The sequence below is a fragment of the Mangifera indica genome, chromosome 16 (genome assembly GCF_011075055.1).
Source record: "Mangifera indica cultivar Alphonso chromosome 16, CATAS_Mindica_2.1, whole genome shotgun sequence".
Taxonomy (NCBI): Eukaryota; Viridiplantae; Streptophyta; class Magnoliopsida; order Sapindales; family Anacardiaceae; genus Mangifera; species Mangifera indica.
Genome location: NC_058152.1, coordinates 10,440,049 through 10,464,060, shown reverse-complemented (window position 1 = coordinate 10,464,060; position 24,012 = coordinate 10,440,049). Strand labels below are relative to the sequence as shown.

General features: G+C 29.8%; 1 protein-coding gene across 1 annotated transcript; it reads right to left on the bottom strand.

Moving 5' to 3' along the window:
- Nucleotides 1-15,043: 15,043 nt before the first annotated feature.
- On the bottom strand, nt 15,044-19,597 carry LOC123198614 (ubiquitin carboxyl-terminal hydrolase 27). The gene is made up of 10 exons (XM_044613328.1): nt 19,159-19,597; nt 18,583-18,694; nt 18,139-18,239; nt 17,821-18,054; nt 17,615-17,683; nt 17,361-17,489; nt 16,985-17,122; nt 16,457-16,519; nt 16,036-16,353; nt 15,044-15,685 (listed from the first exon to the last, which is right to left on the bottom strand). The coding sequence occupies exons 1-10, from the start codon at nt 19,558-19,560 to the stop codon at nt 15,413-15,415; spliced, it is 1,839 nt and encodes a 612-aa protein (XP_044469263.1). The 5' UTR covers nt 19,561-19,597; the 3' UTR covers nt 15,044-15,412.
- Between the last annotated feature and the right edge of the window lie 4,415 nt (nt 19,598-24,012).

Below are 24,012 nucleotides of genomic sequence, written 5' to 3'. Positions count from 1 at the left end.
TTAGTAAGGTGAACAATATCTAAAAAAAGATAAATAAGTTGAACTGACAAGTTAGAGTTCTAACTCAAATTTAAATCAGTTTGAATTCATTTTTTGACATATTTATGAGATTTAGTGTGTGAAAATGATGATTAGGCTAATCACATGGTTATAAAAATTTATTTAAATATAAAATTCTCATTTTTTTGAATTGATCAACCATTAGTTTAAGAAAATGGCAAAATGCAAATATCGCATACGAGTAGTTTTTAATTTGGTCTGTAGTTTATAAAAATCAAAATGGTTATCTCAAACTTTATCAATATTACAAAGACATCAATAAATAACAAAATTTGAATAATTATGATAAATGAATCAGTTATAACTTATCACTTTACTTTTATCAATATTATAATAATATCGATAGATAAAAAACGGTGAACCTTTTTGAAAAATGAATCCATCATAACAGATCACTTCAAGTAACTATTTTCACAAACATAAATAGGTGTCTTCGTTAATAAGGTGTGTAGATGAAGAACAAATACATGTGAGGTTGTGCCCTAATTCCTTGCCAATAGTGTTTGCCGGCTCAAAACTTTGACATGAACTGAAGTTTGAAGAAGACTTACAAAATTAGTTAAGCAGAAACCTAATTAAGCCATAAATAATGAAGCAAAGGGCTTCATAATTATTGTGATTGCAATGTTAGATTTTGGGAGCCGTTGTTGAGTCCAAAAAGCATGAAAGAATTAAGGCATGGTGAGAGCCACCATGGAGCACGTGATGGACCATGGGTGGACCACGGGGGTTAGGCGGGCCAGGACATGGTTGGAACAGACATCCTTCTCAAATGATTTGTTAAAGTCGGTTTGAAGTGATTCGTGTGTCTTTCTTTGTTTGCTCAATTAGGGTTTGTGGACCATCCATCAATGGCATTGGCCCCTTTCTTCTCTTTGGCCCTTTGTGGGTTGATGGTTTGTTTGAGCTAGGGCTGCGACGTGGTCATAGCTTGAGGCTTGTTATCGGCATTGTGGGCACGGCGAAAAGGGTACTTGTTTAACTTATTAGATTATGTTGTTTATTCGTTATTATTAAATTAAAATCAAATTATAGGTGATGATTTATTTGTTTCTGTAAATCATGTCCGAATCATTTTAGTCTGTTAAATATAATTATCAGTATCTTATAATATATAATATATATTTTATGATATGATACGATACAAATAAAACATCATACGTATCATGAGATATATTAAATTAATACCATACAATGACATATCATATGATGTAATATATATAATACAATATGATATATATTATTGATATAAAATGATATATTTTTTTAGAGAAAATGAAAAAGTAGTAAAGGTGTATAGTGAAATCTTAAATTTTCAAAGGTGCTTATACTATTTTTCAAAATGAGGATATATCAATTAAATTTTTTTATTATTTTAATTTTTAAAAGTTATATCATATGATACAATACGATATGCAATTTGACTATCATGGTGTTAAACACAGATTATCTATCTAAAAATACGAAATATAATAATTGATTTTTTCATTATTGTTATATCACATCCGACCCATTACTAATTATTGTGTTTAGTGATGTTATATACTTTTATAATGAGTATTAATTTAGGTACTAATGATAATATATTATCGTATAGTTGAAAGTTATTTTAATTTTAATTTAAAATAATTTAATCATATGATATTTAATACTGTTTTTTCCTAATCGTACATTAATGTATACATTTACTATATTCGTTTAAGTCATTTTTGAGAACAATAAAATTATGTACATTTATAATAATATCAGTTTAAGTATCAATATTGATGTATCACTATACGATTAGGGGATTTTGAATTAATAATAACACAATACTAAATTACATGACGACACGTCATTATTGATATCCAAGTTAATACTTATTATAAGTATACACAACATTGTTTTTTCGAAATTCAATATTTTAGTTTGAAAAGTTGATATCCCAAATTTTCATAGCCTTTTTAAGAGTTTATCAAATCAATAATATTTCATGCACTAACAATAAAATTAAACACAAGTATAAATGTTGATGTATGTTTATGCAATTAATTAATAAAAATAATATTAATGTATTATTTTTATATATAATAATACATTAATATTTATACTTGTATTGGTAGTTAATATTAATATATAGACCAAAAGACTTATTATCACCCAAGGTTTATTGAAAACTTAAACTGGTATCCGCTAAATATTAAAAATTTAAACTCTCACTTATAAACTGTTAAAATTAATAGAATCAATTAATTTTAAAAGTAAAATCGTGACTTAACCATAATATATTAAAAATAATAAAACTTTATCTCATTTTTTCTCTTAATTTATAAAACTAATAATTTTTTTAAAAATTAAACTTTAAAAAATTACAATTTCCCCATAAAGTTTCATTTTCAACCCATTTTCTTCAATGGTTGGAATCCAACCATGATTTCTCTTTCTCTGTCATCAATAGTCTCTATGAACCCATATTCTTCTGTTTGATGTCTTCATCTAGGGCCACGAAGACATCGACAAACAAAACACTTCATCCATCCACAATAGACCATCGTGGAAATCATGGATGTCGATGTGTTTTTAGAAACGAATCATGGATGTCAATATAATTTCAGAGATGATTCACCGTATTCATCTCCATCTGAGACATTAGGCACCCACCATGTCCATGAGTGTCTCCATTGGAGATACCAAACCTTCATAGATGTGAAACACATTGATTTATGATCACAATCAATCTAGAGTTGTAAAAGCTTATCTATCCACTGTTTTTGACTTTGAAATGTTGCATAAAATTATAAAAATTTTGTCCTATAGTTTTTAAGTCAAGAAAGAGAAAGCAAATCAAAGATTTTACAATCATCATTTAATAATTGATACATTTTTTAATTGGCACTTTTTTTTTATCATATCACCCAACAATCAATTTAAAATTAAAAGTAACATTCCTTTCATATCTCACATTTGTTGTACTTGGAATTTCGTGCCAGGAGAATTTACAATTCTTAAAACATTATCCTAATTTTTTATTCTATAGTTTTTATGTCAATAATTAGAATTAAGTCAAAGATATTGATACTTTGTGTTTTATATTAAATGAATCTCTCAAAACTTGGAAATTTACATTGATTTGAGAGGCATATAATGAAAATATGAATAATAATTGAAAACATAATGATCGGATCTGGGATAATTTTTTTTTTTAAAGGTAACTGTTGAGATTAGAGGATTTAAAATTTATATATTAATTTTTTTTTTATGTGAGATTTAAATTTATATATTATACTTAATATCTTAATATATAATCACGCTTTTTAATTCCACATTCACGTGGGTTTGTTGTGTGTTAACTCTTTTGTTTATAATTGAATTGATCGGTCTAATCTGAATTTCAAAAAAATCCACAAATTTACATTAATATTGATATATAATTTAAATTGTAACTCAATGCAACTTGTCCAGTTGAATTATGGTTAAAAGAATTTTTACGATAATAAATTAAGTTTAATCTTAAAAAAAAAAAATTTAACAACTAGTGTTGAATTACAAGACATTCAAAAACGGTTTTTAATTTTTTTTCATGACTAATCGATTGGTCTAATCTAGGTTTAAAAAAAATTCATAAATTCATATTTACATCAACATATAATTTAAACTACAACTTGATATAACTTGCCCGGTTAAACCACGGTTCAAAGCATTCCAATGTGCCATTCCCTAGGATCACATTGAGCTATGAGTATCGATTAGATCGGTTAAATTGGTTGGTCCAATTTGAATTTCAAATAGTTGTTTTTCACTATAACTTGGTTTTCTTTGACATAAGATTTAAAAAAAAAAGATAAAATTCTCACAAAAACAAGGTTAATAGGGGGTTGAATTGACAAATTTTTGTGCATCACAATTAACTTTTTAGTACACGAAAATGATACCAGCAAGGGACCATACGTATCATCTACACACAGGATAATTAGAACTTTAGTGGAAACCTTTTCATCCTAAAATAGTGGGAAGGGTGAGATTTTGTAGATCCAACAATTCTCCTTAAATTTTGTTAATGTGAGGAACCCTTACAATAAACCTTAAGGGCTCACAATTATTTAAACCTACAATTATGAACTAAGAAAATCATAAAATAAACTTTATTGTGGTATATAATATAAGGGTTGCTCGAGTTTTGAACATTTATAAATGATCTTTGATCCTTTACTACTTAGGTTAATCCCTGAAGTCTTGATTACGTGAATACATATAATGTTTTTTATTCTATAAATAAAAGATAACAAAGGAACGATAATATAAACATATATTTTATTATTTTACTAATTTTACATAATAATAGATTTTAGAGGTTAATAAAACTAGTGAAATATTGAAATTTTAAAAAAATATGTTTACGTTTGAACTTTTGTCACGCTTTCAGCAAGATGAACTATTTTAAAAACATCTATGATGTACAGTGTACTTGACATCAACAATGTGATTAAACAAGATTTACTATATTTATGAAAAATACATAATTTAGATTTTATGATTTTCATTTTCCATTATTTTTTGTTTGGTTGTGAATTAACGTCTCCATCTTACGCCAGAACTGGTTAGATAAATCATGTTTTATTTGATGCCCAAATTAAACGACACGTCGGACCCAAAGAGTAGATAATCACGAGAGCGTTTCACGTGATCTACGTACGTAAAATTGTCGTTTCCTCTTATCCGATAATGAAACCGCGCCCCACAGCTTGTCGGTTATCCTCCCTCCATTCATAAATGCTTGGTTTGTCAATGATTAATCCATGATTAGCCAAACAAAAAGCTTCTTTTAATATTTATTTTAGTAATTTAATTGTTTCAATTTTTTAAGTAAACTTAGTTATTAATAATATTAGGTTTAATAATTAAAATAAAAAACAATTCCAAAATTTGTAGAGCATATGAGATATCAAAATTTTGAAATAAAAAATAGAATGGGATGCTATAATTTTACTTAAATTTCTTATTAAATTTTTAAAAATTAATAACTAATAAAAAATAAAATTAGTGTATAAACAAATTTTATTAATTTATTTATATAAATCGAAATGATAGTATATATTGGGTAATACAATTGTTTATTTTTTTTTTTATTGCAAAATCATTTGATCAAATATTGTTGTTGTCATATTTGTATATATAATAAATTAATAAATTTATTTGTATGTATGATATCACTTTTAATAAAAATACTATTATCTATATATCAAACCAAATCACTTTTTGCGTTTGAAAATTTTCTCTTATGAATTAAAATTATTTATAATTTGATGTAATTAATATTGAACAATAAAATAATCTAACAAAAGTTTACAGATGAGTTTAATTTGATTAATTAGGATAATCCCATATAATCATGGGTCATGACTAGAAGTATGGTTCAATGTAAGCGTTGGATCTTTTATAAGAAGGTTCAATAATCTCTTATATATTGGGTAGGCCAAAAGACTTATTCCCACCCAAGGTATCCTATTTTTTTAAGTTTCTATCTCTTAACTTTGAAAATCTCATTTAACCATCCATAAACGAATAAAGTTAACAAAACTTTAATCCCTTAAAATTCTTATTTAACCACCTATGGACGAATAAAGTTAACAAAACTCTAATTTCTTAAAATTTTATCTTTTTTTTCCCCTATAAACCTTAAAAACTAACAATTTCACCCTTAGACCAAGTTTTAAAAATTAGAATTCTCCCCTCTAGGGTTTAGTTTTCAAACTCTAGCGTCATCTCCAATACCATTGTTGACGGCTTCTCCCTTTGGCAAACTCTCTCCTCTCACTTGGACTTTTGATTGGTGTCGATTGAGGTTGAAAAGACAAAGATCTCATCTTTTCGACTTCAATCGATGTCGATCAGATATTCAGGTGAGAGGAGAGAGATAATTGGAGGAAGAGAAAGCGTTGAAAAGGAGAGGCTATTAGCAATAGGGTTAGAGTTTGAAAATTAAACTCTAAGGAGAAATGATTAGTTTTTAGGGTTTATGGGGGAAAGAAAATAAAATTTAAGTTTATTTTTAATATTATATATGAAATGACGATTTTACCCTTAAAATTAACAGACTTAACCACTCATGGGTGGGTAAAAAAAATTTTCAAAGTTAATGGGTAAAACTTAGGAAAACAAGATACTTTGGGTGGGAATAAGTCCTTTGGCCTATTGGGTATGTACATTTCTAAAATCCAAACACAGTAGTTTTATCATTGAAAACCATCATTCAGAGAGGTTTCAAGAGAGTAAAATTAGTCACCACAATCCAGAAGAATTTAGGAGGTTTATGGATTTAAGGAAAATGTCTCAATTAGGTTTTATGTAACCTTATTTCAATTTAACAATAATTATTCATTATTTAATATCTTATGCGTTCATCCAATGGAATTGTTAATTAATATAACATCATGTACAAACAGTTGATGTTAATAAATTGAAGTGTCGATACATAATTGAGTGATTTTGAATTAAACTATTAAAGTAAATAATTAGCAATAATATTTCCATTAACAAACAGTCGGATACTAACGAGTATAAACAAACTAATATGTAATTATATGATTGAATAATTTTGAATTAGAGATAAAGTAAATAATTACATTACTCAATTGCACGAAGATACATCAATTTGGTTGTACTTGTACTCTGTAAGTGCACATTTGTTTATTTATATAATATTACTAGACACGTCAATTGGGCTCGACCAAATGGAGGCTCGACCCAAAACACTAAACTGAAATGTGTCATGAAAGGACCTAGTTGACACTGTAACGTGTTGGGTTAACCCTATAGGCCTGCAGGTTAGTCTTCGGGTTTTAATATTAAGCCATGGGCTGGCCCAACACAGTCAAACATTGTGTAAAAAATTGCTTGCTTGTGGTAGAAGCAACTGAGGCTTCTGCCACAAAGGCAAAACCATCTTCAACAGCTACTGGCCTCCAACCAGTACCCATTGTTTATTTTTTAATTTTTAATTTATTTATTTTTCTCTATATAAATCAATTCAACTTTTCTTCATATTCAATTTTATTTACAAATCTCTCAATCTCAATTTTTTCATTATATTCTAAATTTACAAATAATAATTCTTTGTGTTTATAATTTTATTTTTATTTCAATTTTATCATTACAAAATATTACAAATAGATTTAATGTCAAATGAATTCAATTTATTTGAATATTATCATGTTGACATTAATGATATTATTGATGATGCATAAGGTGAAATAAGTGGAGCCCCAATAGGTGAAAGTGGTACAAGTATAGGTTAGCATTATTCAACAGAGAGAAAAAGAAAACAAACGTTAATAGTGTGAGAGCACTTCGATTGAATAAAGGAAACAATAGAAGAAAAATTAATTCGTTGAATAGTATGTAAACATTGTGGTTCTTATTTAACATGTGCAAGTGCAAGTGGGGCGGGACATTTTCGCCGACACGTTATTGATTATTATAAAAAAATTCCAAATAAGCTTAGAGGATAAAAACAAATTGCATTCACCGATCGTGGTCCATTGGTCCTAATGCCAGTTCAGCAGGAGATCCGACAATAATGAATACATAGAGAAATGTCAAATTTCACATATGATCAAATGAAGATGCGAAACTACATGGTCAGGTACGTAGTTGCTTTTGATCAATCTTTTAGTTATACAGAATATGAAATTTTAAAATGAATGATGTAAAATAGTGTTCAATCGACATTCAAAAAAATTTCTAGGCAACTCTTAGGTCAGATACCTTGAGAAATTATGAATTAATGAAATTAAAATTTATTAGAGAATTAAGTAATTTTAATGGTGTTATTTCAATAACTTCTGATTTATGAACTGCTACAAATCAACATATAAAGTATCTTTGTGCAACTGTCCATCATATTAATTTTGATTGGTAATTATGCAACAAAATTATTGCATTTAGTAATTTAAAATATTTGCATGATGGTCTTACAATTTATCTTTCATTAGCAAATATTTTTGAAGAATATAAAATTAATAATTATATTTTTTCAATTAGTTTTGATAATGCCAAAAATAATGATCAAGTTATTGAATATATGTATAATCATTTATCTTCTCCATTTAATTGAAAATTATTTTATATTAGGTGTGCATGTCATGTTATTAATTTAATAGCTCAAGAAAGCTCGAGCTTAGGTAAAAAATATTTACAAGTAATTAGATATGTCATTGCATACATTTCATCATCGTCATCATAGGTACAAACATATAGTCAATTATATAAATCAATATGGTTGAGAAGAAAAAAATTAAAAGTAAATACTAAAACTAAGTGAAATTCAACATACCTCATGTTGAAAGCATGTGAATGGTCTGAAATTCTTATAACACGATACTTTAATACCCAACCAAAAGATTTGACGGATCTGTTTTTCTAACATATCAAGATTAGGAAATAGCTAATGAACATGTTAAAGCCATTAAAAACAACCACAGATCATTGTTCAGATGTGTATTATCCAATAACTTATTCAATAATATATAGTATAGTAAAAATAAATAATATTTTAAAAAAACATAAATCTCATCACTCTCATCATACTTTCTAGAATATATTTATGCAAATGAAACAAAAATTTTTAAAAAATATTGGAGTGAAATTCTTTTACTTTACTATGCAGCTACTGTTTTAGATCCTACGACAAAAATTAATAGATTACAAAATTTATTTGATGTTATTAATGAAAATTTGTCAATTAATAGCATTGTTAATTCTGTTGAATATGTTTAAAATTTTTTACTTGATATGTATAGTATTTATGAAAAAAAATATGGAAAACTGGATAAAGTTCTATACCAGAGGTAAGTTAGATAGTTCAGACAAAAAAAAGTACCACATATAGTCTCCCTTGTGCAAAGGTAAATAACCTGCCAGTCAAAGTACAAATTATGATCAATTTCATAATTATATAAATATTGACCATTATTCAGAAATTGTTCAAAGATATAATACTGAAAAATTAGATGTTTTGACATGATAGAAAGATAAGAGGAAAAAAATTTCTTGTGCTTATTCCCATGACCTGAGATTTACTAATACTTTCGGTGTCAACCGTAGCATCAGAATCCGCTTTTAGTGCAAGTGGATACGTGTTAGATGATAAACGATCTAATTTATACTCAAATATGGTCGAGACGATAATGTATATGAAAGATTGGGTCAAAACTGATTTCAAAATATAGAATCATGTGACATAAGATATCTTTGAAGAATTAAGAGATTCTGATGTTGAAGATGAGTAGATAAATGATATAGTATATATATATATATATATATATATATTATTTATGTTTTGTAATTTATATAGTATGTAACTTAATTTATTTATATAATGCTATAATCTTATAATATATTTCATCATATAACCACGGTATTCCTCCGTCACAAGTGAGAAATTATGAATAAAATGTTTATGATACTGTCTTTGATTTTAATAATTGAAAAATGATTTGTGTTTAAAAATTTTGATTGAAATTTTTTAAAAAAATATTATTTAAATGGGCCAACCCGACTCGACCCTATATTTATAGGGTCGGGCCTTGGGCCTTCACATGTCAATGGGTTGGCTCGACCCAAAGGCTCATTACTGAATGGGCCTAGGGCCCGACTTAGCCCATTAGACCGATGGGCCGAGCCAGAGCCGGCCCGACCCATTGACATGTTTGAGTATTACTCAACAATTAGATAATCCGTGATATTTATTACATCAATGTATTAGTATGTATTAATATATATTGTTTGTATATGTAATATCATTTCATATGAAAATATTATGTGATTTTTTTGTTTTTTGATACCCGTAAATTTCTCGAAATCCAAGTGCCCTAAGGGAATTTTACAAGAAAAGGTTTTGTAATTTTCGTTGATGAGAAATTTGATTGAAATTTGCAATTTAATATATTATGAATATCATAATTAGAATAAATAAATCATGAAATTGGCAGTGTCATGTCTTAGCACAATGAGCTCATAAATTCTACCTTTGTATTTGTTAGGCTGCTTAGAAGTTAGACCCACAAATCTTTTTATGCTCCAAGCTGTTTCCTAACTACTTAATATTTTAAAACAAAACTTCCAAAATAAAACCACAAAAAAATTCACAAAAATTGATAATTAAATATTCTTTTACCGTTATTATTTATTAGATCAATAAAATTATGTGTACATTTTTTTAGTATATAAATAGATATATATTTGATATGTGTTATCACGTAATTAAATATTATTTTATCTTTAATTCAAAATCATATGATACATTATACGTACATAATTGATGATATATGTTATTATGTGATTGAATATTCTCAATTATATGATGATATATTAATTATATATTCAAAAGAGTGTACATATAGTTTTATTGAATTGATAAATACATAAGTTATCTAGTTTAGTTGTAAATTATCGAATTGAGCTCGAGTTAGTTGTTCACATCTCAAACACAAACTTGAACTAAATACTTTTTAACTCAGTGAACTCAAACTTAAACTTTACTTGAATAAAATCGATCTGAGCTTGATTACGACTGTAATCCCTCACCTCTCACCTATCATCATTCTATTCAACTATAACAGGAAAAGATCAAATAAAACCAGCTTCCTCTAATTAATTTATATTTAATCAAGTGATTAGAGCTTAATTAATTAATATTTATGGCTATAATTGTCATGCAGAGACAGCTCGTGACATTGATGTCGACCCCTTCATCTCTCTCGTAGAGCTACTACAAATTTCTGTCACCATCTCTGTCTCCTCACTTGCCTAGCCATTTTCTTCCTCTTTATCTTCTGCCTATTTAAGCCGCCAACCTCTGCACATTTCTAACCAAAATTTACACCCAGAGATTAAAATCACTCCGTAATATGATCAGGATTTCTCCCCACCGTCTCGTTCTCGTAGCTGCTCTTCTTTTTTGCTTCATTTCCTTCTCCTATGGAGGTTGGTTTATGATTTTTTCCTTTGTTTGTTTGTTTTTTTTAGCTCTTTTAGTGTATCACTTAGAAAAAGGGAACTTTAATGAGGAGGAAAATGTTTTTATTGCTGTCAATAATACAGTTAATGAGAAAAATTATAACAACAGTAGACGGTAAAAGTTTTCTATCATTAAAACTTTTTTACGAAGGAAGTTAAATTTTTAACAAAGGAAATTGATTTTTAACAATATTTTTTTTTTGTTAAAGTCAAAATTTTATTTGGTTTTAACAAGAGTATAAATAATTAGTTGTTAAAATCATGAGAAAATATTTATCACAAGCGGATATTATCCACTCGTTATTTCTTCTCTTGCTAATATCAATTTTTTTTAGTATATTTAATCGGTTGATTAGAGTTTTTCACATTTTGGGTTGCTTGCAGCACGGAGTTTGGGAGTGGCAACACGGCATAGGGTTGCCGTTGGAAGAGAAAATGGTGATGATATTGAACCATTAGCTTCAAGAGGTGTTGATGGAGGAGAAGTGAAGAAGAAGGAAGAAGAAGAAGAAGAGATGGTGTCTGTGGATTATACTCCTGCAAGAAAGAAGCCTCCAATTCATAACTAAATCCAAGCTAAATTTTTTGCTCAATGGATCAATTTTTAGAAGATCTTCTTTTGCTATTGGGGTGGATATTAAATATTTGATTTTGATGTAAATAGATTTAGTATAAGACAATTATCTTTTGGAGATATTGTGATTTAGGGTTTTTGATAGAGCAATGTTACATGTATCAATTTTGAGTACCTAATTAAATATTTAAATGATGTGTTATCATATAATTAAATGTTACTTTATCCGTAATTCGAAACCTATTAATCATACGATAATACATCATCTGATTACTCAACTAAGTATTCAAAACTGGGTAGACGTAGTTTTATCATTTTTGGGAAGGGAATTTGAGAGAAAATTGAGTGTAACATACATGCATGCATGCTACACTGGTTTTGGCTTAATTTGTATATATGAGTTATATTTTTCTTATTTATATAATAAAATAAAAATAATTTACAAGAATATTTAGTAATTAATAATTAATTTTTACTTGGAAATTTTAGTGGTAATTAATAATTAATTGATGCATTATTGTTCTTTAAATTAATCTAACCTACAATGAAAATTAATTGATTCTTACATAAATAATTTCTCCATGATTCTTAATAAATTTTCATGCATAGAGAGCTATCATATTCCTGAAAAACAAGAATAAGTAATTAAAATTACTAATTACTAATTAAAGTATACAAATAATATAAGTTTTTGGAAAATAGTAAATTAAACTATTTGTTTGAACTCTTTTTTTTTTTTAATTTCATGAAGGGGTATTAGGCTAAGCTTAATTATATAATTAAGTTAATCTTAATTATAATTAGTAATTAGAAAATACATATATTGAGATATATATAATTAGAAACTCTTTCTGTTTTTTTCTTTTGACTAATGGTTTAATTAATTTGCTCTGAATTTCATTAGAAGGGAAAAAATTGATGCAATGAATTTAATTTTAACTCAAAAAAAAAAGCAAATAATGATATATAGAAATGAAAGACAAAGAAAAGACTTGATTTGATTTTAGCATAAGATACAAATATTTGAGGATTTCTTAGGGCAAAAGAACATGTGATGTAGCTGACTTTAAGAACTTGTCAATTTTTATTTCTTTTTATTTATTTATATATTTTTTGGGGTTATCAACCTTTAAATTCTAGGGTTTTGATGTGATAAATTTAATTATTATATGTGCCTTTGAAAAAAGGAGCCTTAAAATATATCATTAGGGTTGTTGAAAGGTTTTGATTTATAATTATAAGTTTCTTAAACAAAAGATAAAAATTGAAAGTATATATTTGAAAAGAAAGGCCCTGATTAGGGCAAGATTTGATCTAAACTAAACCCGAACAAGACCCAATTAGAGATAAGTTTGATCTGAAAGAGTAAATTCAAGGTTGATGAGTTGATACTTGAAACAATTTAATTTTTGATTCAATTAGAGTCCACTCAATTTAAATATTCGAATTTGTTTAAATAAGACTTATTTATGAAAACTAGTTTAAGTTTTAACTCAAACTTGATTTATTATATTCAAGCTCGAATATAAGCTCAAACGACTTCAATCAAATCCAACCCAAGTCTTGAATGTTTCTCATCAAAATTCTAACTCAGAATTTTGGCATGAAAACAAACCTTGTCGATTTATGCTTGAACAACTTTGAAAACTTAGCAAAGCTTGGGCAAGAGAAAGTGTTTTGTTGAGAGCCACGTACATAGCCAAGGAGCAAAGTGAAGCATCGTGACATAAACAACAACATGAGAAGAATGTATAAGATTGGTTTTGTGATGTTATCAAGATTAGAGGTTGCTCCAAGGTTGTGAAGTGTAAGAGTGGAATCATGTGCGACATTAAAGAAAACATTTGATCATTTTCTTTGTAACTCAATTAGTAGGTAGAAACATCTGTCGCGGTCATGTATGATCAAATGTTATTGTGATTTATCTTCAACAACTGATGTATGTAATTTTGAATCAACTATGTTATCTACTATTACAAGAACAATAATAAAAGTGTGTGAATTAGATAGAAAAGCATTTTTAATATAATTTAATTTGTCGGTCAAAAGTTTATATTTATTATTATGTTATTGACAATTCTAAGAAAGTAGTCTGACAGAATGTAAACAAAATTTACAATAGAGATTATAAGGACTTGATTTAATAGAATTTTCTAAGAAGAATCTTAATGTGAAACTTTTCTTATAACTTAATCTAAATGTTGGGTGTAAACTATTTTCCTTACAAATGTCTTTTTCTTCTCTCTGCCTCTCTCTCCTTTGAATAATCCTTTAGGGTGTGTTTAGTTTGAGTAATGAATTACCACTAAAATTAAAAGATTATTTAAAATATTATTGAATATAAAGCATATTTTATGTTTGATAAAAATTGATAAATATAAATAATTATTAAATAAGTTGATATAAATAATTATTGTGTTTGATTAAATAATAACAAATATATTATATTATTTTACTTAAATGTCTTAAATATAATTATTATAAAATATATTTTATATTATTTGTTATATTAATTAAAAAATAAGATATTTTTGTCCAAAAAAATTAATAAGTAATAACTAAATAAAGATTAGGTAAAAATAGTAATAAAATTACTTTCTATATTATTTTTATATCATTATTGATAATAAAATATTACTGAAATATTTTATTATTAACAATCAAATGAAATAATATTAATAATAAAAAATAAATTATTTGAGTAATCTTTGGATACTTGAATCAAATCCATTCTTATAGTTATAAAATTGAGATTGATTACATTTCAAATCATTCATGACAACAGTGATCCACTATGGTAAAAAGTTATTATCATCTATGGTGAATATGAGATACAAAAGGAAGACAAGTTACAAGTTCGCTTCCTTGTGCATGGAGACACAAACTTGCATATTGAGTTGTTAATTGCTATTTTTGTAACTAATATCGTCTTTGAGTGTCATTCTACGAGTTTGGTCAATAAAGAGTTTTTCCTTATAATATTTTTAGCACCTCAAACGTTGTCGAAAAATGAAAAGCACTTTTTTCCGAAAAAAATCACTTTCTCAGAAATCGTTTTTCAGAACTTTTGTAAATTTATTGGGCTTTCATGCAAAGCTCTTTTGCAGCACTTAAAGCTTCCCTGGTAAGTTGATAAGAAACAGACATGAAGAACAGAATATTTCAGCTGAAAAAAAAATCTAAAGAAACATGCATGCAGGACAGAGTTTGAATGCCTGGCTTGGCATCAACAAATAGATCTGAAATAAACACTAGTCTTATATATGGCATTTGCATCACAAGCACTTTCTAGTATTAATCGATAATCTTAAGTAAGATGAGCATATCATATCATTCAGACGACTGTCGAACAGAAACTCACGACACATATATATCGATTTTTTAGACCACCAAGCATGTTGGCTATTTCCAAGGTTCAAGAATTTGCCTTATTTTTTCAAATGCAAGCAAGTTTTCAATACAAATTCAGTTTGATTATAAGTTACAAACAAATTATCCAAGCCCTATGTGTCAAAATTCTTTCTACCTATTCTGTTTTGGATTCCCCTTAGAGGTGTCGTAATAGATGCATAAGTTTTTTCTTTCTTTCACAAGTATAGTTGACGAACCTTTTCGATTCACGGACAACTCAAGCAGCTAGAAGTGAAAATGCCTTGTGGTGGTTGTTTGAAGTTTCGATGTGGTAGTCCTGCACTTGCTTGAAGGAAGTTGCAGCAGGGTGGGACATTGGGCCAGGATTATATTTGTATTTTTGAAACAAAAACAGCAGTTGTACATGCATTGTCAGCTTTCTATGATTCTCTCGTAGAATAGCAAGCTTGCCTCTGCAGCGAGAACGTCTGTTTCTGAAACACTATGAACCTCAGAATCTGATATACAAAACCAGCGAGATGAGGGAGTCTCGGAATGTTTATCAGGATCCTCTATGTTTGAGTCAGCTCTAACACTTCTGTAAACAGTGTAATGTCCGCTTCCAACTCTTCCAAAGTGTTCTACCACAGAAGAAAGACGATAAAAATACGCTTTTGGAGGGCAGAACTGGGAAAACTTATTTACCTGCATTCAAGAAATTTGAAAAACAAAACATAAAATAACCTTAGAGATCTACTTATAAATTCTAGAATATATTCAGCACTTATACATAATAGTTTCAATTATCAGAATAATATGATTCAAAGTTTCACCTTTGAGACAAAATCATACATCCATGGTTGAAGTAAGAGCCTAACAGGTGAATGGAATGTATGCTTATGATACAACACCAACCCATTGTTTGGTTGATGTCATTCATGGGCCAAAGGCATAGGAAGAATGGCATGACTGGAAATATTTTTTTTAAATGAAAAAAAGGAAATCTGAAAGTCAACCTAGAAAGATACATTTATAGCAGCAAAAATTCTACCAACCTTATCATCAGATCGCATGTGCATGTCTTTGCATATGGTATTAGAACAGCCTTCAGTCCGGGGCAATTTGGATTCTCCCTGAAATGCTTTTACATGTGCATTGAATCCAAGTTCAGCTTCAGCTAAGACTTTGGCATATATATTTTCTCCCATATGTCCGTAAATGGAATTAAGCTTTTGTGTATCATATTTCACATTAACAGGGTTGGTAGAAGAGCTTCTCTGTCCTCTTTGCCAACTTTCTTCGAAGTCCTTGATTCCTACCCCACTTTTCATGAATGGCATGAGGTCCAAAATCAATGGAAACCTGATATGGCCCTACAATTATCCAATCAGGGGTTCGCCATTATGACAAAATCACATCCCACAATTTCGACAAGGAAACTGGAAAGCATATGTACAATGCTAAGAGATCACACACCTTAAGTTTGACTAGCTCTCCGAACATATTCATGGTAGCACGTTGCAGTTGAATGCATAGAATCTGTGAGCGCATGATCAGACTGATGAGAATGCTCATGAGACAAATGAAATTCTGAAGATGCTCATACTCCAATAAAAGAATAAAGCACTCATTTTCCAGAAACATTATCATCTAAATTAGAAAATTTTAAGAACAAAGGCATTACATCGAGTTGCAGTTTTTCTACCCAGGATTATGCTAATCATGAAAGAAACTAATACTTGCAGCAGAAAAAGATAGCAGATTACAATGGCTTCTAACGATAAAGTGAAGACCTAACAAATGATTTCATCAATAGATGTTGGAAGGTAATCAATCTCGTCTCCTTTCAAACAGATCCTATAGATAAATCATGAATTCCTTGTCCTAGACAGTACCCACTTTCAGCCCGATTTCAATGCTTTCATGACTTCTAAATGTCCCATTTAAAACCTGAAGTGCACATTAGGTCCTGTTGCAACAAATGGGAAGTATCAGTATTCTTACCTGGGGACAACGAGAAAGAGCTAGTTGTTTGAGAGTATGGGAGAAGTTATTTGACCACGGTAATGATTGAAGATGAAGAAGATTAGTACAGTCACAAGAATCTTGAGCACTACAACTCCTAAGTCCTTCAATCTCCATCTGCATAAGTCAAAAAAATTAAAATTAAAATTAAAATAAACTATTGCTCACAAGTCAGATCAATTGGATGAGGTGTCCAACACAGTCAAAGAAAAACAGATGGTGAATTGAACAGAAAAAAGGAGCAATCTGCAAGAATTGAGGCTATGTTACAAAAGTACCAAGAGCAACAAATTAGTGCCATGAGGTAGCATCCAATAACCAAGAATCTGAATAATTTGTTAAACAATAGAACTACCTCACTTGCTTCTATCGCAGATAAGTACTTTATGCCAGCTATGTGCCAGCAGTGGCTGCAGCGGTAGTTCTCAACTCTTTCAGCAATGACAAACTGTTTCAGGCAATCCTCCAACGTACATCCAAACATCTAGCATGACATGGCAAAAATTAAAATTGAAACAATAGCAATAAGAAACAAAAAGTTTAACTGTAAAGAAACCGAACATGGCTTAAAAACTAACAAACTAAGTTATTAAACCTTTGGTCACATACAATAGAGGAACCACTATCTAGAACAGGTGAAACAGGTAAACTATGAAAAAATTGATAGTCCAGTGAAATCTGCAAGAAAACCCACAGGAACCTGTTAGAATCCATTCTTAATATAACATTATTCACTTATGTATGCGAATGACAGCAGTGTGACAACTGTTATAAGCATTTCGAAACAGAAACTGTTGTATGATTGCCACATGAACCTGAGATGAACAACTTTGACAAATCAAAACGCTACAAAGAATCCCATCAAATGGTCCAAAGGAGTGTTTCCGCCATCTTTTCTGCTCACTCTGGTCCTCCAACTTCTTTGAGGAAAGAATCCTAAAATTTTGAGTAGCAGTGGCATCCACCAGAAAACTTTGCTTTGGACTGTAGCAATCAGAAAATTCTTTCCTTAAAGAGGACAAAAGATGAAGAAATGCTTCTGCTGCATCCTAAATGTGTGCAAATAAATCACAAATCAAGCACTGATAACAATACACCAAGTTGTTGAGACATAGAAAAGATGTGACCGGCACCTGCTGGCTTGTTAGATTGAAGTTTTGAATGTACAGTTCCAATGTAAGCATCACTTGCCGTGGACTTAATACAACTCTTCCTTCAGCAACTAAACATAATTCTGGATAGATAATGGATTTAAATGAAAAAATTCAGAGTTATGAAAACATGGTTGTTATTCTCCAATAATTAATAATAATGTAATCTAGGAAAGCAAAAGATAAATTCCAATTTCCAACAGGAAAGAGTAACTAGAAGAATATAAATTTTGGATAAAGTCAGCAAATACTAATGAAAAGACACCATATAAAGTTCCATGATAAAGTTAACTAATGCGCCCTGACTCATCATCACTTCTTGGGCTAAAGTAGTCAAAACATGCAATAGCCGAATGGTTGCCACTTACCATTGCTATGAAAAAATGATACCAAAGAGCATGGTCATTCAGAAAATTTTCTTGTTACCTTCTAACAAAGCAGCTAAAGCAACCGTAAGTGGTAAGTTTTCATGATGCTCATCACATTCCTCCATAACCTTCTGCAGAAAGGGTTGAAAGTATGTACAGCTAGCTAGAGCCTGAGAAAACATATTTAGAAACTCCAATCAATAACTCCTAAGCTTTGAGTTCCAATTCTCCAAAACTCCATAAGTGAAAATATCTAGTCAACTAAAATGTCTGTTCCAACATCAATAAGGGAACAAAATGCAATGATACTGAAATATTCGAACAACCGTGTCACCATTTGTACATGTACAACATCATGTTAATACCATACAATTTTAAAGTAGTAAAAATATGAATGCTAAAAAAAATCATTTTAGAATGATTGTCAAATTTTAACATCATATTAAGACTATATTAACATCAATTCGTGCTATATATCAGTTGTTGAACTCTTCATTGAATAACTTTAGCAGTAGACTCAAGGTCATGTTAGCATTTCTAATCTTTTAAATATATTTTTGCCCTATGATTTTCTCTCAAACAAAACATGATTTAAGCAAAAAGAAAAATACCCAGTTAAAGTATCTGAAAGAACCTGCAAAATAACATTCAAGAAACAGTTATTTCCAAGATTTTGCAAGCCAGGTACTAAGTACACCGTCTTCTCCAAACTAGAATCCCTCTCAGGCAACCATGAGAAGCCACTAAAGCTTCCAAATTTAACATCCTTTTTCAAAGCAAAAACAAGCCCAGCGGCGCCCAGAAGACCGGCCACGGATATGTGAAACCCAGAAGCAGAAACCCATGAAAAAGCTCCATATTTGAGAGTACGAATAAGTGCTTTTACAGTTGAGTGTGCTTCAGTTTTCATTGCAGGAGATGCCAAATTCAAGAGTTGTGAAGTTGTAAATGGAGAGGGAATCGGAAAGGTAAGAGCTTCAATGAAAAATTGAGCTGTTGAAACAACTGAATTAAAAGAATTGTTAAGAAAGAGCATCGCCTTCTATAGTAAAGCCCCTTCCAATGGCTTTTTGGAAAGTCCTCTAGTTAGATGAAAGTTAAATTACCTTAAAATTCCCCGAGTTATGTTAAAATACAAGATACCTCTAAGGTTACAAAAATTACAGACGTCTCGTTCTTCTTAAATTTTAGGCACGAAATAAGTCATTAAAATTTTTAATTTTTCAAGCAGAAGTACGTTTCTTGAGATATGATATAAGTCAAATATGGTACATGGTTAAAAATATTTTTATCACCGACATTACAAATTTATCATGAAGATGTGAATTATTATAATATTTTGTAAAATTAATATGTATAATTATGATGTTTGATTTATAATAATAAAAAAATGAAAATATTATTTTATTGAATTTTTTTTATATTAAACTAAATTAAATATGTGGATAAAGGTAAAATGAAACTATAATAAAATAAAAATGAGAGGGGAGTAAATGAGATAAAGTAAAGAAAACTACGGTAAATGAGAACTATAGAGCTACATTGGAAAAGTCCGATGACTATTGTGAGAAAATTGTTGTGAGCATCTCCAACAATCGACACAAATGAATCGGTGAAAAGGTCATCTCTTCTTTCCAAGTAGACATTGTAGGGGCAACATTAAGGAGAAGTAAACAAATTCGGCACAAAATCTCTAAATCAAAAAATGCGTATCACAATTTGGGAGATCTAGTGGATGATGATAATGTGCAGCTTTTGCTTGCACAAGTAACGACAAGGGCTTTGTCAAGCGATGAGGCAAATGAAATTAAAGGAAAGAATAATTGTAAAAGATAAAAATTTTCACTCATTTTTTCATTAGGTATAACAAATAATATATAAAATGTACAACTTTGATCTTAGTCAAATTTTAATAATATGAAAATTAGGGATCTAATTGACTATACATTAGGATAATACAATAATAAAAGGTAATTAGCAATCTTAATTAGAGGTAATGACAAAGTTTGATTTTAGGAATTGCTTAATTGAAGAAGATAAGCTTGGTTTGAGTTTCTGTTTGATTGAAGGAGATGAGCTTGATTTGAGGAATTGCTTGATTGGAGGAGATGAGTTTGAAGAACGAGAACAAATCCAATTGAGCTCAACTGCAATGGTTGCAACTGATCGACATTCAGCCTCCATAGAAGAACGAGCCACAGTTTGTTGCTTTTAGAGCTCCAAGAAATAGGATTACGACCAAGCTAGACAAGATAGACACTAGTGGAGGTGAAATCATCTTTGTCACCTGCCAATCTACATTTAGGAATGCATGGAGAGATAAGGATCAATGGCAATAGAGAACAACCTCATGATCTAAGGTCCCATAAAAATAAAGTAATAGGCACTTTAAAGCTATCCATGGTCACTAGTAAGTTGATACAATAAACTAAGAGAGTTTGCTTCCTGTATAAGCAATATCAAGGCATGTAAGGGACAACTATTGGAGACTACCAGTAATAGTGCGATACTCAAAGGGATTGGAGAGCACCATGCCAAAGTGAAGTGTGAGTGTTGTGGTAGTGGCAGGGGGTGTATGTAACACCCACATGTAAGCCCAATAGTATTTTAGTCATTTGTCTAATTTTAAAGTCGGTTGATTTTTTTTAAATTCTAATGTTACACGCCCGTATATAGGGATATACACGATCGTGCATGGTTAGCAAAGAGTCAAACTTTTAGATTAGATTATGATCACAACGAAATAAAAAGTTGTCTTAATTATGCAACTAAACACACAGTTGTGTATGATCCATATATGTATGTGTATCTCACCTTGGAGATACAATAAAAACATGATCAACCCTAATTCACAAACATTTTTTTGCATTTTCAATTGCTCAAAAAAGTGAGAAAGGAGGTTGTGGTTGCCCAAGGAATCGTCACCGATCACTAGAATCACTGTACTCATGTAAAAGAGACGTTTTTGCTAGAATCCAAGTAAGTGAAACAACTTCCTTTGTTTGGTCATGTAAATCTTTAGAATTTTCTATTATATACACGATTCAAAGGTGATTATATATAATGGTGATAATCTATTTAATGAAATTGATGTTATATGCGAATAAGAGGAACTATATGCATGTTTGACCTCTTGGTTGTATGAATCTTATATGTTTTTGCTTAATTGATGCTTTAGAGACATCTATGTATATTTTGATTAAATAAATCATATGAATATCATGTTTAGGGTGTGTAGACACCTCTGTATATGCTTTAGAAAAAGTAATCTTGATGAATTGCAGTTGAAAAAACATAAAAACCCTTAGATGCGATTTAAAGATTGCGACACACGACCGTGTGTGATTCTATACACGACCATATGTCATTCCAAAAATTTTGAAAGTTCAAAAATCCCACATTTGTTCTGAGGGGAGAAATGCACAGTCGTGTGGTATAAGACACATACTCGTGTATGACTTTCCAGAAGTGAACGACGTGTGCTAGAGGATATATGGCTCATACACGTGAATCCAAATACACGAAAGTGTGTCTATGTTAACTCCTTATGTGTATCTGCTATATACACAACCGTATGCTAAGTGTCATACACCTGTGTATATGGTTCAAGAGGCACATGGGCGTAGGATGAGAAACACACAATGTTGTACTCCAAAACAAACTCAAAAGATGATTATATCCTTAAATTATGTGCATAAGAGAGGAGAGTTACATAAGAAGAATAATGAGTTAATAGAGGGTAAGGAATTCAAGAAAGATAAAGATGAGGTGTTCAACTATGTAGATGACAACACATACTTAGATCGAGATAAATTTGAGTCAAACAATTGGCAACTTTAAGGTTAGTGTCACACAACTAGATAGTCACTAGCTATGTGCTAAGTGATGATATTTGTCAGAGTAATAGGACTGGATACTTATGAGACACATCTACACTTAGTGTCAAGGTACATAGCCATCAAGTTTTATTCAGGTGTACATGGTAAGGATATGGCTTTTAGATACTTTTCACATGATTAGTAAGATGCATCACATATGTACCCGAGATAAGGCTCATCTCCAAATGATTAGTCAGTAATTTCAATCGACTTATATGATAAGAAAAAAAGCTGTTATAAGAGATTTTTTCATATGATTAAGGTGTCCCAGTTAGCTAGCCCAATAAGTTGTTTGACACTTACGTGAGGCACCATAGTAGCTTTCACCAGGACATTAGATATGTCGATTCCAACTTAGGCCTCTACAGTTTTTGTAGATGATCCATGTTAAGGCATGAAGATGTCGTAGTGTGACAATAGTTAAAGTACAAATGAAATGCGAGTTTTACCATCAAGTAGTTTAATAGCCATAGATGTCGAAAAGTCTTTACTTACTAAGTTTTACTCACATGTTTCCTTTTTATGTTTTGTAAGTAGAGGTAAATAATGGGACAAACAGAGATCCAGTGGTCCAACAAACAGATACATAAAGAGAAGGGCGTTTATGTTATCTCAGTATTGGTAGATATAAACTTATTATTATTATCAATATTTTCAAAAACATTGATGCAATTATTATTTTATGAGTTTGACTTATAAAGTGTTATTATTACATCACCTTTTTGTACATTTTATAATTATGATAATACATTAAAGTTTTTAAATAGTTTAATCGTGTACATCTCTTTTGATATATTCTCATCAAGGGTATGTATCTAAAGAAAGCTGTTACAATATAACAATAGGCTTAACATTAATCATGCGTGTTCGAGCAAAGAGGTCCTTTATGTATTTGCATAGAGACAAAAACAGGTGTTGAGATTGGGGAACCATTTCAACTCCGAGAAAGTAAGTTAATGGTTTATCATCCTTAATGGAGTATCCATGAGCAAATAGTTTAATGAAATTTTGCATAAATTTCATTATTGTCACCTGTAATAATGACATCATCAACATAAACGAAAAGATACATCATAGTCTCATCGTTATTGAAGATGAATAAAAAGGTGTTTGCATGAGAGTCGATAAAGCTAGAGATGATAAGAAACTAGTGCAACTCATGATACCAACCCCGAGGAGCCTGTTTAAGATCATAAATACTTTACAAAATTTGCAAACATGATGAAGTTGATCATAACCAATAAAGCCCAATGGTTGAGTCTTATATAAATCCTTAGAAAGAGTACCCTAGAGAAAGACATTATTGATAGGTTGTTAAAGAGACCATCCACTATTGATAACAAGACTAAGAACAAGTTAAATAGTGGTAGGCTTGAATACAAGACTGAAAATGTCATGATAATCAACTTCAGGGCATTAATGAAACCCTTTTGCAACTAGACGAATCTTGTACCTGTCAACAAAACCATTAGATAAATACTTAGTACAAAAAATCCATTTGCAACCAACTTAATTTTGTGTTGCATTTGGTGGAACAAGTTTCCATGTCCCATTCTGAACAAGAGCATCATACTTGTTAGTTATGGCTTACTACCCCTTAGGATTCTTGA